An 18926-nucleotide genomic window follows, 5' to 3' on the forward strand; every position below is an offset into this window, starting at 1 on the left:
AACAAGTTTAATACAGAAATATATGAATTTGGGACTCATCAGCATCACTGAAGATTGTTATCTAGCCCAACATTTATTAATTGCTATGATAGTTTCATAATCAATACCCTTTATTTGTCAGTGTCTGATCACACGAGTTTTAAAATAATGGAGAGGTAGAAAAATCAATGTAATAGAACTTGGATTTCTTTAACTAAGAATTCAAATGTGAACTTCCATTTTCCTATCTTTTTCACTGCCTATTTTATAGAATTTCATTAAGATACAAGTTCATTGAGATATATTTTAATCTAGAGTTTTATATGTTGTAGCTTTTCATCTTCCTCCCTCAACCATCACTACAGTAGCAGGCCTTGTTACTTTTCACTTCACCCCAGACTGGCTACAAATGAATCTAATTATTTTACAGTTTGGGCAATGTGCCTGGCAGACAGCAGGGCATGGACACCCACTGCTGCTTTGAAGATACATGTTGAAAGCAAAATCTGACGTTTTTCTGATAAATTTATTAATTTTCATGGTATTGACTAGAAAATAATCACTTCCTAGAAAAAAGATCAGAATATGGGCAGCTGAGATGATTACCAACGGCAATAGAATTACTGAAGCACTGTGAGCACCGGTGAAATATGTTTTTAAAGTGTTAAGGGAGAATGAAAACCACTAAAAGTGAATGAAGAAAAAATCAAACATATTGATCATTTAGTCTAACACACATTACAGAGCTGTATCACAGTTTCAGATAGGAAAAGATGTATGCAAAGATTTCTGCTCATCCTGCATTTACTGACTCTTTTGTGATTCTCACAGATCTGCTGAAAATCAGATTAAAATATTCACATTTTTTTTCCCATTAATCATCAAAATAGTATTTTCTTGACTTGCTTTTTCAAATCCATACAAACTCCCAAACAACATGTAAACACACTACCTCTGAGAGAGGAATTTTGTGCTCTGCAGAAATCTATGCCCATGGAGAGGAAGCTTAAGGCAATTTGAGAGTTTTAGTGCAATCCTTATTTCACTATTCCCTGCCACATGAACTACTCAAAGCTTTCTGTGAACTGCTGTTAACACACCCAGCCCACTGAGCTCCTGGGACTGCTCCCTAAGACTTTGTAGGGACTATGTAGTGAAAGCTGCCTCACATTTCAAAGGGAATAGTCAGCCCTAAACAGGCTTTTCAAATCTTAGACAATTAAAAGGCACCAACTCAAATTAAAAGCTTTTCTGTGCCTAAATTTTAAAGCTGCTACATGTAACTTAACTACTTTCCTCAAAGGGGTTTCTTTATTTTCTGTGATAAAAGCAGAATTTGGTCTAGAGAAGATACAGTACATGGCATGATAATGCATATGATTCAGTTTTCATCAGCTTGGACTACTAAAGTGACCATTATTTTATGAACTGAGGTGGATAATGAGAAATATTTGAAGTCTGAGAGTGCTCCTATTCCAAGGCAGTCATCAATTGGCAACCTCTGTGACTTCTTTGAGAGGATGTGTCATTTTGGAGGAATGAGTTAAATAAAATGGCATTTCTATATTTATTAAACTATAAACTACCAATGTATTCTTTCTTTTATTATTAGTTAGATGTAGTTTATGTTTTGGACCTCATCTTCTCAAAACTGGGCAGGTATGAAATGGAGTCTCCTGAGGCACAAGGCCTCCCTGAAATGTTACCTTTATTATCTCTGTGATCTTTCTCGTAGAACAGGATAACTTTTCCTCTACTTCAAAGCTTTAACAAGTGATCAGTTATGAGCTTTCTATACATAGGAAGAGGAAGTACAGGACTACCATGGGCATAAATTCACTTGCTGCTAGAAATTCACCTTCTTAACTCTCTCTATATCTTAATTTCTTCCGTTTAAAAGGGACTGTGAGGGTGGTAGCATTAATGCTGCCAAAAACTAATAAACATGTTACAAGCATGTGACACATGCAGACCATTAGTCTGTGCCTGCACTGCCTCCTTGTGTATTAGATAGGCCACCAGTACTCCCCCAACACAAAACAATGCCACAAAACAATGCAGAAGAGGGACTCTAAGAGGCCTTTCGTACTTAAACACTTGTGTTCATAATTTTTCCCAAGTTATAATTAAAACTGGACTGTGTTATGTAGATATTGGCCCATTGCTTCAAGAACAACGATTAAAGCAGAGCTAAACAGGGACACTCTCTTTGATAATATGATAAACAGCTGCCAATACGAGTAGCTGAGCTTGCCTACACTGTCCCCTTTGAGCTCTCCCAGCCCATGTATTGTATTGGCACAAACTTTGGTAAATTGTGACTCTTTGGCAACACTTAAAACATACCTGAACTAGAAGAGCAGCCCATGAAAACATGAAAGCTGTTCAGAGAGCTGTGCAGAATCAAACAATTATCTCCAATAATTATCCTGTATAAATTTTCATTTTCCCAATGATACTTCCTAACTCCATCCCAACTCCTAATTCTATATGCACATGGGTACCAAAAATAATTTAAACTTGTGACAATTCCATGGAACATCCTATTCCTTCAAGCTTAGAAGAATCTTGCTTTAAACATGCGTCATGAAAATATTCTTTCTCCATTCCAACCTTCAAGCCAATCTTATCCCTAACCTTCCCTATGTCCATTGCTGAAAACAAGGCATTTGCCACTGATAGCAGTAAGCTGCTTTGTATTCCCCAGCAATAATTCAGTGTCCTGAAGTCATCTCTTGTAGCATACCTTAATGAAGATTGTATACAGACCTGGCAGAAAGATAGCACACTGAAAATAAGATGCTAGATCTTGACCAGATCATTTTGTATCTCTAGATCAAATAAACTAGGTTGTCTATGAATTATAGTCCTCATCTCAGCCTCTCCTACTGTCAACAGCAGCCTTCCTAACACTTCAGATCTGTAAAAATTGATTGTAAACTGCAGTCTTGACACTTTCCTAATCTTAATCAGAAAGACAGTAAATCATTACTGAAAAAGAACAAAGGGCATCAGTTTCTAACATCACTGGTTTCTTCCTGCCTCTAAAAACCTTTGGGAAACTAACAGTAAATTGGATTCTAGAAAGTAAATCTTATGTCAACTCTGCCCAGAAGGCCAGACACCTCAGGGCCACAAAACATTCTCTGGACCATTGTATTTACTAGATTCAATCTGAAGATTCTCAAACATCAAACCTAAATTCCTAATCCTTCTAATTCTAATTCTTGCATTATTAATAGCTACAGGATCACTTACTGCCAATGGCTGAGTCTTATTAATTCTTATTTCCGGGAGCATTGTGGATGCCGCATAAAGTATGTTCTTTACACTTAGTCATCCTCTTCCAAAGCCCTAATCTTTATCTGTTTTCAAATTCTACCAATACCCTCCTAGAGCAAGTATTCCTACACAGACTAAAAGAAAACACAGCATGAGCCTTATAACAGTATCTGGCCAATTCTTCCCTCTATAGCCTGTGCAGAGTTCAGTGCAAATTTGTAATTTATACATAGCAGCCTCCTGTTATACTGTAAGCCAGTATCAGTCTCTGCTTTCCATTGGCGCTGTTTCTGTGCTTCCCTGCAGGAAACCCTATACAGCTGAACATTACTCAGGGATGCAGACACATCACAGTAAAAAACCCTAACCTCTCATGTGGCAAAGGTCTTGCTCAGATCTAGAGAATGAGTTCTAACTGTAAAACAAAATATAGACTCTTAGTTTATTTCTCCACCTGATGTAAATACTATTTTTCTTGTGGAAGAAAACCATGGGAGCTTTGGCTGCCAACTACATTAGTACAAAGATTGCTGACAAGATTTTGCATTTGGGTGAAATGAATTTACCTGTTGATCCCTTATTTCTCTAAGACTTAAACCCTCTCTTTTATGCTAGACTTCTTCCCAGACTGCTGGTGACTAAGGCATTGGTTTCTGCCAGTTAGTATAAAACACTGGTTTCTATTAGTGCCTACTTTCTTCCTATCTCCTTGCTTCCCACAGATTCAAAATGGGCAGTCATTCCCTAGCCCAAAGAGGTTTGCTGAGGGTCAAAGAAAGCCTTGGCTTCATCCCTCAAAACCTTAGACAATGGAACTAGGGGAGGTCAGCAAAGCTGTAAGCTATTATTCATATTAGAAAAAGGTATATTTCCCTTCTTGAATATAGAATCATGGTAGGTAACGCTGCCACTATTTTGTGTTTATGCATGTATTTGTTGACATATTTTGCTCCCTTTAAAACTACAAAAGGAGCTGGTTAGTATTTAACCCAGCAGAGATCATTCCACTGATCTCCATCGGTGAGACAACTTTTTACAACAGTTCACTTCTCTGAAGCAGTATAACTCACTTTTCTTCCTAATAATAATCATATAGCAGAAAACTCCCAGCAAACATAGATTTGCACCAGAAATGAAACAATGATAAAATAGCCACCTATCTAAACCAAAAGAATTAAATCAACAGAGAAGGCAGTGGGTGATGAATTTTAAGGCAGACATTTATTTTGCAATATTCACTATGTGCTGTGATAGAATTGGAGGGAGCATCAACATCTGCATGAAACCAGAAAAAAAAAGTCAAGTCAATATTCCTGAGATACATGGAAACCAACAATAAAAGCATACTCTTCTTTACAATGCATTGTTTATACCCAGTGAAATGACCCCTTTATATAGAGAGAGAAGTCTATCACTTTTGGTGATGCCAAGGAATATGTTATAAAAACTATGATTGCAAGAGAGACAAAGAACACCATATTTACAGTTACATTTTATTAAGATGCCTATAGCCTGAAAAACATGAAAGAGCTGCTGCTCTTGTGACCTACAGTGGTCCAAGGAAACATATTCTCTTCTCCATAGCTCCTAACCCCTCCCCCTCTCTGCCCCGAAATACAACAATGACCCATCTGTGTACATGCAAGAGAGCAATTCCTAATATTTAAACATGGATTAATCTGCCAACGTCGATGTATCAGGGACAGAACATAATGAATGTCACAGTGCTTAGTCTTTCTTTTCACTAAAACTGTCTTGAAGAGTAATGAGGAACAAAAAGGCCGACAGAAAGAACAAACCACTGTGGATCACAGATGATTTAATAACATCACACACTTCTGTTCCTCTCTGAAAATATTTTCACATTTTAGCCCTCTTTCAGATTCAAGAAAGAAAATATTTCTTCTGAAATTACATCTAAGAGTTTAAAATTTCTAATAAAAATCTTTAATTTTATAGCATTCATAAAGATTATCTGTGCTCTGAATCATTATCTATTGTTTGACACATTTTCATGGCTGCAATTACTTCATTTTGCACTTCACTAGAACACCATCATTGCAATTTAAAAGATTATAAACAATAGCTAGGAAAATAAGCTAAATGTAAATCAATTAAATGTAAATCAATAATTCTTAAATAATTTGATGGGCTGCAAAATGTGGATCTTCATTGAAATGGCGTGTAACTTTTCTCATATAACTGCTGAACCTGATGGCAATATATTACATGTCTGTGTGGCCTGATATACTTGCATGCAAAAATAACTGAGCTAGATCTAAATTAAAGTGGTCCTGATACCAGAATTCGTACAGAATTACACAGATTTTTATATTAATATAAGTATGCTACCTCACCCGAATAAATACTTAACATTTTTCCTCTTTGTTCTGCTTTGGATTGATGTAGGACCATGAAAATCAGTGGGTATCTTTCCATTGACAGTTTGGGAGATGAACCACATCCCCTAAACTTAAATAACTGTAAAAGCACTGTGTGAAGTTACTATTCTCCACACTGTGAGAATACTTGCTCTTTTTCACCACTATCTGAAACGCTTCCATTTCTTCTCCTGGGCAGAGACAGACTTTTTCCTTTTTATAGGGAAGAGTTTAACTGTATTAATTCAGATTAAAAAAAAGGCTCAAAACAAAGTCAGAGAAGTAATGTGTGATAAGAGACTGGAAGCAGCAAAAATGCTGGTGACAAAGATGCATAATTCATAAGCATGATAAGGAAACTTGAAACTTTGCAGCATATGAGATTTTCCCACGACTAACTATTGAGTAAAAATAATAAATTGCCATTGGGACTACCTGCTGATACGTAAGGAAGGACGCTGAAACACCAAGTTAATCTGGTCTGTTCTACAAAGCATCTAGTAAGTGACTGAGAACTACATGGACCAGCAGAGCAACAATAGTACTGACTTTTGTGGACCTGTATACAGTTAGGCTGTAAGCAGACAATTATATCATCTGATATTGTCTGATACTTCTGATAGAAATATTCCATAAGCAGCTGGGGGTAGTCTAATGATCACTGAGAAGATGTTTCAGTGGTGCACACAGTGCTGTTGGGTTAAATGGCTGATGATCTTAGGGGCCTTTTCCAACTTCAATGATTCTGTGTGTAAGTTGTGGCACAGAAAGGTCGGATATGGCATGTTGGTGCTTCATAGCCATACTCTGGGTGACTACCTAAGGTGCCAGAATAACCTTGAGTATCTCTTCACCGAACAGCACCCAATGCACAGCACTTAAGGGAGCTCAGATGCAACCTCAGGCCCCGCAGATGCAAACCTAATGACAATGACACCAACTGTTTCAGGAAACCAAGGACAGAAAGAGCTACGTATATTAATGGAGTACAGCAAAATACACGATATTTTATGAACGGATAATAAATTTATTAAGTATAATTTGACACATAAAATAAAAATGTATTGCTAAACCATATATTTATTAATTGCTGTAAGGCATTAAAGATCTCAGTGAAGGTAGATTTTTTTTTAAAGAACTATATACATTTCCACCAAAACATGACCATGGTCTTCTCTCATTTTTTAGAGGAGCCAGGGGAGAACCTGATCCCAACCGAGGACTTTGGCTGGACCTGCTGCAGCAGTAAGCTCTACCAGAAGTTTCAGCCTCCGGGCCGGTCCGTGTCACTACCCGCTGCCCAGGTGGGACAGGACGGAGTGCGGGCGGGAGGTTTCCCGGCGCGGAGCGGAGCTGGCTCCCCGGGATGCAGGATGTGGTGAGGCGGGGATGGCAATGTCAGCGGCGGGCTTTTCCTTCAGCACCCCGCGCTCTCCTTTCTCACAGCCGCCTTAGATTTCCCCCCAGGGCTGTGTGAGAACAAGCTGCGCCCGGGAGCGGTGCGAGGGGCAACGGGCCGGACCCGCCGCGCACCCACGCCAGCGGGCGGCTTCGGGGAGTAACTCGGGGAGACGTTTCACCTCTGCGCCCCGGCTCCTCTCACGCACATTCCTCCCCTCAGTCTTGCCCTGCCTCGCTCCCTCCCTCCCGCCGGCGTCCCCCTCCCCCGCCTGTCCCCAGTGTCGCCCCCCTGCCCGTCCCCCCGGCCCCCGCGCGTCCCCGCTCCGCGCCCCCGCCCTCGCTCCGCGGGGCGCCGCGGCCGCCTCTGCGCATGCTCGGGGCGCGGGGGCCCGCGCGGAGCGGAGCGGGCGGGCGGGGGGCGGCGGTGACCCCGGGACGGGACACCCCACCCTGTCCCCGGGCCGCTCCCGCCGCGCCTCCTGCGAGCCCCGAGCGCCTTGGGCAGGGCCGCCCTCCGCGCCGCGGGGGCCGGCGGTGCCCGCGGAGCGGCCGGTGTGCCGCCGCCGAGGCGGAGGGCGGTGCTGTGGGCGGCCGGCGGAGCCCCGCGATTGGCCTCCGCCCGGCGGCTGGCGTGTCACTCGGGCTCCAGGGGTGGCCCTGGGAGCCGCTCGCCCAGCCCTCTGACGGGATGAAGCCTTTAGGGGGATGCGGAGCTCTTTGCATTTTGAGTAAAGCCCCTCATCTCCCCTCAGTCTGAAGGCAGGGCACTGGGGAGGACGGGTCGGAGGGGCCTGTACAAGGCCGGGCAGAGCGGGAGCGGGGCGAGAGAGAAAACCTTCTCTCGGTTTATCACGTATGGCTCTATAGGAGAAGTCATCTCTGGGAATATAGTGGAAAGGACGGAGCTGGTATAAACTGAAGGCGCCCGTGTTTTAATTCACACTTGTGGGTGCGCAGCATGGAGATGCAGAGATGGTCCACAAGGTGGAAAACGAGAAGGTGGCCCTGGGACTCGGCTGTAACCGTGCTCATCACCTTCGCTTTCCTTCTCCAGGCTGCAGAGGTCAGAGGAGGTAAGAAAGCAAAGGGGAGCCGGGAGTCCAGCCGCCTCTCTCCCCTGCTCGGGGGAAGCACCCAGGGCACGGCTGAGGCCGCGTTTCGGAGGAAAGCTGTCAGAGGAGTCCCGGTGCTGGGGAGGCAGAGCGCTCCTGGAGCCGGCTCCGGGCGCGGAGACCCGCGGGGAGCCCCGGCAGCGCGGGCTGGGACGTCCCTCCCAGGTGCCGCCGAGGGACGGCTCTCAGGCAGCCTTAAACTTGGGATGTGTTTTTAATGAGGTAAAAGGAGATGCACTGGCGGGGTGGGAAAATGAAAGAAATACTTTGTGAACATAGAGATTTATCCTCTTCCAGCACTGGACTCTTGTTTTGTGGAGTATACGTCCAACTTTGTTTTGCTGAACTTCTGAAGTTCACCAGATCGTGACTGAAACTGACCGACAAGTATCTGCCTTCTCCTCGGAGGAGCAAGGAAAGGGAAAGTTGGGGGTGGAAGCTCTTTGCTCTGATTTTCTGCTTTTTCTTCTCTTTTACTTTTCTTTGCAACGGGTTTTAGTTGTGAAAAAGTTTTCCAGGGCGCAAGCGGGGGAGAAAACACACTTGCAGGGGCCCTTTGTGAGCCGTAGCGGAGGGCAGCTCCGGGGGCAGCGGCGCCCCGCAGGTGGTGCGAGCGGTGCCGGGCCCGGAGATGCCCGGGGGGGCTCGGGGGGCTCAGCCCGAGGGTCGCTGGGCTCCCCGCGGGCGGTGTCAGCACCGGAGCGCCGTCCCCTGCCTCCTCCCAGCTCTGCACCTCCCCGCAGTATCGAGTGGTCCCTTAGGTGTCCGTGGACCTGGTGGGCAGGGTGCGGCCCGCGGGGGACTCGCAGGGGGAACAAGAGCCAGGCAGCAGCGCAGCAGCCTCAGCAGAAAGGAATCGCCGCCCCCTCCTCCGCACCGCCCCTCGCGTTCTGCGCACTTCTCCCGTCCGCACCGCTCCCGCTGGGCTCCCCGCACCGCCGCCAGCCCAGCTGGGTTTTCTGGGCTGAGCTCGCAGTTCGCCGAGCTGCAGTGTGGAGTCTCCGGTGGCGGGAGAGTTCTCTCCTACCGGGGGTGAAAACGCTGCCTCTTCCTCCTTTCCTTCCTCCCTCCCACCGGAGCCCGCAGGCGCATCTGGAGGCCAGTCTGGCTGGGACTTAGGTTTTTATTTTTCTGTGGGTCTGACATCAATGAAGGGGTTTAACTCTCCGAAATGAAAGGTTTAATATTTTTATGTATTTATTATTTAAACGAGGTGTTTCTCGATCTGCATCCAGAATCAACAGGCATCCTAGAGGGAGCAGGGAAAGGTGATCAGTTTCCACTCAAGCCTTTATACCTGGGCACAACCTTGACGGTGTCAGATCGATCAGGGCTCCTGCCCCCTGCTGGCCCCGTTTCTGACAGGGACCGGAGGGGTCAGGTTTCATCCCTCTTGCAGTTCCACGGACTCGCTGGAGTTACACCAGGGTGAATTAACCTCGCACGGCTACTCGTTACTATGTGGAAACTAAATTTCTTCAAGAACACCGTTCTCAAAGGCATGATCGATTTCTTATGCCACGTTTCACAGGGGAACTCACTAAATTAAGTAGGGTTTATGTAGACTATGTTTATGTAATGGATTGGATGAAAATGACAAGTTGAAAGAAAATCTAAACCCGAACAGCACAGGAAAACTCAACAGAACTTACACTGAAATAAACTGAACTGATAGCAGACTGTGTTCAGCAACATTAGGCAGACTAATTTGGTTGTGGCAACTTTATTCAAAACTAAAAGGCTGTGTGGACAGTCTTCTAGTCTTCTGGAAAAAGGACATTCCAGAAATGTAGAACTACAGGCTTCCTATTCTTCGTAGAAGCATTCAGAAAAGAACTTAGTTCTTGACCTTTTCTGAGATACAGTATGCTATTTGCTTAGGAACTACAGGGAGCTGTGTGTTCAGGGCTTGATCTGTTATTGAAGTCAGTAAGAGTTTTTCCATTGACTACAGAGGGACTAGAATTTGACCTAATTTCTCTAGCAGAGTACAAGGGACTTACTTCTGAACCATCTGTAATGCATTCTAATCTTATTTAAAGTAGTTAAAAGATAACATAGAACATAATGATTCCTATTTGAAAACCAGAGAGGGATAATACCAAGGAATAAAATAAAATAGCATAAATGACAGGTAAACAATATGACTAAATGAAAATGCTGGATAAAATATGAATGCTGGCCAAAATCTGAGTTGCTCTTTTAAACTCTTTTAATCTTCTGTTCTTCAATTTTCTTTTCATAGACTGTCTTTATGAAAAGAAAATTACATGGTGTATTCATATGAAGTGTTAATCATATAGCAGTGACTTTTGAACGCAACAGAAACTACTGCATGTAGACAAACCTCAACAGATTCCTAAAATTCTTTACTTTTTTTTGAAGTTTCTTTATTTAACAAAAATAATCCATGGAGAAGTATGAGGTGTCATTCATACTTGTAAGAAATGGTGTGCAAAAAAGTGTTTGGGCTCTTGAGTTATTTCTTCTTTAGACAGAAAAAGTTACAGCAGTAAGAATCAACTGAATGGGAAAAGCAGTGACTCACACTTGGTCAGCTCAGTGCCCACCAGCTCTTAAGTAGCTCTTTTCAGAAAATGTTTTTGCTTTATGACTTGGCTAAAGTAAACAAAATTCAGTATTTTTAAAGACATCCTTTGATTTCCTTTCCCCTTCCTCACCTTTAATACTAAAGCTGTTGGTAATGTGTTTGGAATGAATAAACTCATTTAGTCAAAATGGCATGGCTTCAACACTATAAATTTTTGTAAGGGTTTGACATCAATGCACTATTGTAATGCTGATTTAAATTTCATGGGCAAGAAATGAAAAATCAGCCTTTTTATTATTTATGAGCTTTTTCAAGCGAATAGAAATCTAGCTCTTAATCTGAGTGAAAAAAAAAGATTTAAGAAGTCTTACTGAAAATAAGACTATGTACCTATATATAGAAAACTTTGGACTTTCTGTGTAAGCGATGAGCAGATTGGTTTCTAAAATAAGTAGATAATTCTTGCTTAGAAGTATCTTAGGAAATATAAAGGTTCTTTGTGCTTCCCACACACAGGCTTGGAAAGTAGTGGGAGTTCTAGGTGCAGAAGGAATGCAGAACTGGGCCAATTAGTGATGGCAAAAAGAGAGTTTGTGGATGCACGCTTAACATTGCTACTTATTTGTATTTGCTTAGTAAGGAAGATGTGGATCTCTTTGTGAAATGAAAGCTCTTGAATGTATCCAGCTAGTCTAAACCTGTACAAAATGGTGTTTTAATCTAAAAAAGTATTAATTTCTTCTTAGAACTATTTGTGATGTAAAGCACTCTTGATTTTAACTGATGAATTAACTTTTAAGATTGAAAAAGAATATAACATTCTAAGCATTCCTTTATTTTTCAGTGAAATTGTCTTGTGATCATTTGTGTGCATTTCTCAGATTGTTATTCCCAAAGCTGGCAAAAATGAATAAATCAAAGGGTCATTTCATGAGATGCATCTAGTGGTCCTAGCTGAAGTTTTTCAGAGTCCCAAGGATCAGCAGGTGAAATGGTCCAATCTTCCCAGAATAGTGCAAGAGACACCTGCATGTATACATCTGTTTTGCTATGTAATCTTAATTTCTTAATTGTTTCTAAGGTAAAATAATTATTTCAACTTCAGCTGCAGACACCAGACACAGAAAAAATGACTGGTATGTGTTGTTAATTCTCTAGAGTGTGTATCTTTGCACTGAATTTAGAAGGAGACTGTCACATGGATACAAGAAAGGACTATTCAGGCTGCAGGGAACAATGTCTCTTTCCTACCTCTGCAGAGAAGTTTCTCAACTTCACTTTTGTGTATATCATAACAAATTTAACTGTGCACAATACTCAGTGGGTTTGGCATAAAATAATCTCTTCCCTAGTACCTGTAATTGAAATGATAACAGGGAAAAAAATCTTTGATATAAAAACTTTCCTGGTGCTATCTTTTGTTCTGATTACTAAAAAACCCAAAAATTCCATAAAAAACAACCCACCCCCAAAGTGCCCATTGTTTGTAAAATTTGTGTCTGCAGCAAATATCAAATGTAGGAAAAAAAGTTGTCTACTTATTTTTACAAGTGTAATGCTCAAAGTTACTTATCTCCCCCAAAGAGAACCCTTCATTCTGACACAGTTGCAGCATACTGAGGGAGCCCTGACATTGCTGCTGAGGTTATACCTAAAACACACTGGAGCAATTATGTCTTTCCCGGATTTGTTTTGTACAGTGGTGAACAGTAGGGTTTCCATCTGCCAGCAAGATTAAGAAGTTGCTTTTCTTTTCTCTGTAGAGCATTCTGCTTCTTTTCAGAAGAAATCCTCCTAGCATTGGTTAATTTATCATTGTTCTGAGTATTTGTTGATAATAGGGGGGAATAAATTAGCAGAGCTTGGGAGAAATTTCTAATGTTCTAAGAATGTGAAGTCTCATGCAGTGATAGAGATTTGCTCTCTGGATGGACACAATAGAGAACAGTGGCTTAGAAGGAATTAGGTTAACACACATGCCTGTTGCAAGGGTTTATAACTGTTCTACTCAGTATTAAATACCAAGTTTACAGACTGTAAATGTAAGGATTAATTGTTGACCTGGTTATTACAATAGTAGTAGAATCTGGCAGAACTTAAATTCTTTTTAGCACATTAGCACACATAAGGGACTGTAAAAACCTTTGTGAATTTCAGGTCTGGGACTTCACTGCAAGTCCAAGTGTTAATGTACACAGTGTGTGAAATAGAAGGTATTTGGGAGAGCTCATATTATAGAATCAGAGTGTTTGCTGCAAACCAAATTGAAAGATGTATTATAAAAGATGAATAAAAAATCTTAGATCCTGATCATGCTATAACTAATGTCACTGGCAGCTAAGCTTTGTCTATGATAGAAATTAACTAAGTAGAAAATCAAATTATGGTCACATTTTTAATGTACAACCTACTCTGTCCCCTACCTGTGTACCTCACCTTATTGAAATGACTATAGTAATCTGATAGAATATCAAACATTCACAGTTTATAGATAGTTCAAGACTTTACAACCTTGGTGTCTGCATAAGAGGAATTCCTACTAATATTGGTAGGATACAGAACTGAATCTGATTTCCTTGCATTGCTCTCACAAGAGAGATGATACCTTTGACATCAAGGAAAACATGGTGAAAGATTTTAGTTAATAAGTTTCTCTATCAAACTAATTAGGATTACATTAAATGGCATAATTTATAAATCTTGTCCTTGGCTGTATTCTCTGCTGAAAGCTGAAAAATGTACCATTGTTCCATATTTGAAAACTTCAATTTATTGGAAGACATTTTTGAACTCTTATTTTATTTATTTCTCAATAAATACCTTGATGACAAAACTTCTAAGTCGCCTCAGTTTCTTTCATGTTTAATTGCTGAGGGAACACCTTGTCTCTTTCTGTAGCATGAACCATTTTTAGACTGTGTCTCATTTTTTATGGTAATAGAAACAGGATACTCAAGAATGTAATACTTGTTTTGCTGATTTTCACAGCTGGAACTACTGTGTCTGCAGTCTGTACAAAAAGAACTTTTTAAATCTGTAGCAGAGGCCTCAATATAGTTGGGCACTTGGAATGCAGTCCTAAAAGATTTTGCTGTGGTGCAAAATAAGAATAAGTCCATAGAAATATGAAGACAGATGTTAAAGTATTGTAAAATAGTGGATCAATAGAGGTCTGCACAGATGATGAACAAGCCCAGTCTTCTGGGGATAGCAAATGAAATGTTTCATGGAATCACCATTAGGTCTTTAGACCTTGATGGCAGTCAGTGCTGCTAAACAAGAGATAAAAGTACAATCTATCCCATCTCAAGAGGTTTTGAATAACACAAAAGCCACATTATGTAATGAAATACATTATGATAAAAAGCCTCAAAGTCTAGGTTACACTTCAGAATGATACAATTTAATGAAAACTTGAAATAATTATCCTTTTTTTTTTTTTTCTGAATATGTCCAGTAAATAAATCAGCCTACAAGCAAATGTTGTTAAAGATCTGAAAGTGTAGTTGTACCTAGACAAATTTTCCATTGATTTCAGTATAGAATATAAGTGGTGGTGGATTGTGGTTTTTGGGGTTTTGGTTTGTACTGTATGAGTGTTAGAAGTTGGTCTTTAAAGTGAGATATAGTTAGTAGTTGGTATCAAAATTGCCTACTGTACATATCTTGACTGTCTTGCATAGCCTTTGAAATACTATAATGTATTTAGTTGATTTTGTAGCATAGGAAGTTAATGAAAAAATGCAAAATAACTGGTGTGGTAACAGAAGTAGCCAGTTCTGAGAAGTTTCACAGAAGCCTCTGTTGGTGAAATAATCAGTCCTAGGCTATTTAAAGCATTCCTGTATGCATCTGGATAATCTCTAGTTCTGTAAACATTAAATATGAAATCACTGCCATTACACCTATTTCTAAAAATGTCACCAATCAAGATTCCAATTACATAATTCTTCTAGGAAATTCATGAAGGAAAATTCTTAGCAGGTAAAACAACCTTGAACATTTTATGCCTAAAAATATATATAGGCAACATATATTCAGTTAATCTCATAGATTTATATTCAGATTCCTAGGAAAGTAAAAAGCAGCTTAATTTTCAGGAGCACTATGTAATTAGGCAACTCTGTTGTTTTCATTTTTGTACCTTGAAGATGCTTTGTAACTCACTTTTGCAGCCCATAAAACAGAGAGTTCATTTTATCCAGCTCCATAAAGTCCATCTACGAAAGGTATTGGAAGCTTCCCAAAGGACACTGCAGAACCAGGGCTTTGATGCTTTGATGCTGGTGCCCAGAGCAGTTCTTCTGTTACAGGGCTGGGCTCTCAGCAGAGTTGGGAGGCAGACGATTCTCAGACTGCCAAGCCCAAAAGCTTGTGAGAAGGGCACCTCTGCCCAGAGCTGGCCAGTAGGAAAAGGTGAGGACAGAAGGGTGCCTGATCCTTTTCTGGTGCTTAGACACCTATGGCCAAACTGCAGGGAATCCTTACTTGGGATACAGAGACTGGAGCCTGCAGTGGGAAGGCAATAGAGTCCTTTGTGAGAGCTGCAAAGCTCAGCAAAGCAGTTGGGCATAACACGCTTTTCAATTCCTGCTTTTGGATTTTCTGTATTAATACCTAACAGATGAAAAATGTAGCAAAATAATAAATGTAGATAATATTATATGTATTTTCTGTTTTTAAAGGATGTCCAGCATAACTGCCCACTATAAGTAAAAGTAGGCAAGAGTAAAAATAAGAGCAGAAATATTCTTACTACATTAGAAATGGCATAGTTTTCGAGTAATTGATGGGTTCTGTTTTGTATATTAAAAGTCAACAGACTATCAGTTTATCAAATTCAGATTTTAATGCTGCCAGTAAAAAAAGAGGGGAAGACCTCTTACATTCATTAGGTCTTAGACCATTTAATGGGTACCAGTTAGAAACTTTCATCATAAGAAGTGTTTATATTTACTCACCTATAGAATACATGGAATGTTCTTAGAATGAGTTCTTAGAATTATAAAGATTCAAAGTTTTAGGAGAAGTAAATAAACTAAACAGCAAAATGTTATATATTTAATAGGTAACATAGTTTCAAAAACCTATGGTGCAGACAGTACCCCTTCTACTTATGTCCTTAAATCTAGAAATCCTACTAGAGGTAGCCTCTTATGAAAATCTTGCTCACAAATATAAGGAGTCCCTTCATTAGTACTCAACAACTGCACACATTTTAGCTTACCAGATCATCATAGCTTGTAGGTTTTAAATGATCTGTTACAGTGACATAAAACTGGACTCAACTTTGAGGAAACACTCCATTTAGAACTGAGGATTAATGTTTCAAGGCTCCTTAAGTTTTAGTTTTTGCAGTGGTTCCATTGGAACAGATTACTGGCAGAATGAAGCCTATTTCCATGGAAAAATATGAAGTAAAATAATAGTAACTTAGAAACATTAGTCTTCCTAAATTTCTCATTAAATTTTCTCATATAATTCTGTGTACTGGGGAAATTTAAGCTCTTTTCTACTCTAGAGGTGTATCTCCCTAATTAGGAGTTATTGATTGTAACTCTTAAAGGCTTTTTGTGAAGTGAGCACTGATAAATTTTCATTTTCACATCAATCAAAAAAGTGCATTGCTGAATAATTATGAGAACTCAAGAAGTTCCCTGTTTATTATAACAGAAAAACATAATACTGTTTAAAAGTACTTTTTACTCTATCAAAAAGAATGAAAGGCAATTTCTATAGGTATTGAGAGTGTAGTGAACAATGAGTTGCACTCTCAGTTTGCTAAGGTGTATCTGTGTATAAAGAACACTGTCTCTTTGAGTTTTGTTATTGTTTACATACAAAGTATGTCCCCCAGCAGGAAATCTGGAAGCATCTTGTAAATTATGTAGTTAAACACAGCCTTTAAATAGGGAAGGATCATTGTGCCTGTGCTCTCTCATAAAGCTGAGAGACTAACATCATGGAGTTAACAGACCAAAATCTAAATATAATAGGATTTTAACTTCTTTGTTTATTAGGTAATTGGAAAGAAATAAACATATTTTAGTCTTTATGAGCCATCTCCTGGGCAGTTTCTTATGGGAATGAGCTTTGTAGCCAGACATTGCCACCACAGTCACTTTCCTGTCAGTCCTGGAGGGTTCCAGTTTGAGGTGTGATGGTGAAGTCCTCTCTGAAAATGCAGATGATGGTTTCCTATCTTCAACATGATTTTACCTTATCTTCAATAGCTGTCCTGAGCTGTCTGGTGCTTAGGCACCAGCACCTTCATCTGCAGTTCAGAAGTGCTTGCTGTACAGTTTATAGCAAGAGAACAGATGTCAAGCTTGGTACACCCTATGTGCAGAGGTTCAGGGCTCCATTCCCACTGCAACTTGGAAGGGGTTTGCTACATGTTCCATGTTAAATAGAAGAAAACTTAAAGTGTTGGACCTTTAGATAGGACCATTCTGACTTCCATGTTCATATTTGAGGAATAATAAAACTCGTTCAAATGTTCTCTATTCAGTGAGTTATAGATTTTCAATCTGTATATATTCCAATCTGTGTGTACCATCCATGTGGAATTGTAGACACTCATGGAATTGGCACATTAACTGCTTCTTAACACAGCTGTACCTAGGTTAGAAACCTGGATGATAGCCAGCTAGCCCAGATGGGTCAAAAAAGATTTCTGAAAAAGCACAGGTATATGATCAATTTTTTCTTCTGAAAAATATTTTCTGCAATAAAGTGTTCATGTCATTTTATTTGAATGAAAATAATATATAGAATTTGTCAATTTATTTATGACTACATCAGGCTTAAATTACTAGTAAGATACTGTGATTGTAAGATGATACATATGCTAAGAAACAGAAAATCAGGTTTTTCATATGCTTAAATGTAAATTTATTGACACATATGCATTGGCTACTTAGGGTGGTACAGGACAGAACATTCTACTTAGGTGAAAGAGTACACCTCTATTCTCAGTGTGTATTAATGGCCTAACATCTGCAAACCTCACACTGACAGTAATGTCACTCACTAAATTAATCTGAGTGAAATTTTATAGAAAGAATGTTGTAGATCAAAAAATTTTCAGTATTGCAAAGTTACTAAAATAAAGATAATTAATCTTTAAAAGTTATTGTAGCTAGAAAGATATGTGTATCTTTTACTCTTTCATCCAGAATTATTAGAGTTAGCATAATTGTAAAGATGATATTGCTGCCAAAAGATGCACTGTTGATCCATCCTTTTTGGGTTCTGTGCAGTTTACCTTTGTAGGGTCAGATTGGCTTTGCCACAATGCAGAAATTTAATGGTGGCTGCTGAAGCAGAAACAAGGAATTTTATTGCCATTTACTAAGTTCACCATGATATCAGTTACAGACAGATACATATTTTATAAACTAAGAAGAGGTGATTAAGTACCCTTCATTTAATCACTGTCTACATTTATATAAATCCAAATGTAATGAACCAGATATGACCATTCCAATGCAATTTTTCTTGCATATGTTATAACTTGTCCCTTTCTTGTAATGTCTATTTTTTACCTAAAGTTGTGTAATCATCTACAAGGAGCGTTCCCATAGGGAGGCAGGGAATTTCTAAGCATTTTTACTGAAAATTGGGGTCATCCTTAAGAGGAGGAGGCTTGATGTCACACGTTAAATCAGTCATGAGTACAGGCTGTGTTTCCATAGGCCTTCTGTTTCTGGTCTCCTTTACAGTTTCTCAGCCCCTTCTTTCTCTGCTATCATAACTCCACGGACAGTTTCCACCAAGAGAAGGTCAGAGCCAAGTTGTGCAATACATTCAGCTCAAATGTCAGGAAGTCTAAGTGAAGGAAGCAAGTCCTCTGGACTTTAATAATGAATGTTGTTTATATTTGTGACATTAGGGCATGTCAGAAATGAATCTGCTGTTTTCTCCAGATTCTGCTTGACTCCAGATGATACCACACTGAGCAATGGTAGTAATTGTTAGGTGTAATGCATTATAAAGGCAGCAGAATTTGATCCATATATATTATATCAGTATTATTAATAATGATATATCACAGATTTCATTTCAATTTAGATATTGTGGAGTGAATGAAAGCTATGATATTTTAAACTGTGATTATATGATAGTAATGTAGTCCATATTTCTACAGACTTTTAAAATCTTTAATGGCATTCTATTTTTACAATATAGGGTTATGAATTAATAGAATAGAAAGCACTG

General features: G+C 39.9%; 1 protein-coding gene across 2 annotated transcripts in view; it reads left to right on the forward strand.

Moving 5' to 3' along the window:
• Positions 1-7714: 7714 nt before the first annotated feature.
• The window catches only part of COL11A1 (collagen type XI alpha 1 chain), a 128171-nt gene continuing 116959 nt past the window's right edge, over positions 7715-18926 (forward strand). For both annotated transcript variants that reach the window (XM_079314065.1, XM_079314064.1), the window contains exon 1: positions 7715-8116. In XM_079314065.1, coding sequence (XP_079170191.1) covers positions 8002-8116 — 115 coding nt within the window. In that variant the 5' untranslated portion in view covers positions 7715-8001. The remainder of the gene's footprint in view (positions 8117-18926) is intronic.

Source organism: Erithacus rubecula, assembly GCF_903797595.1.
Source record: "Erithacus rubecula genome assembly, chromosome: 10".
Classification (NCBI taxonomy): domain Eukaryota; kingdom Metazoa; phylum Chordata; class Aves; order Passeriformes; family Muscicapidae; genus Erithacus; species Erithacus rubecula.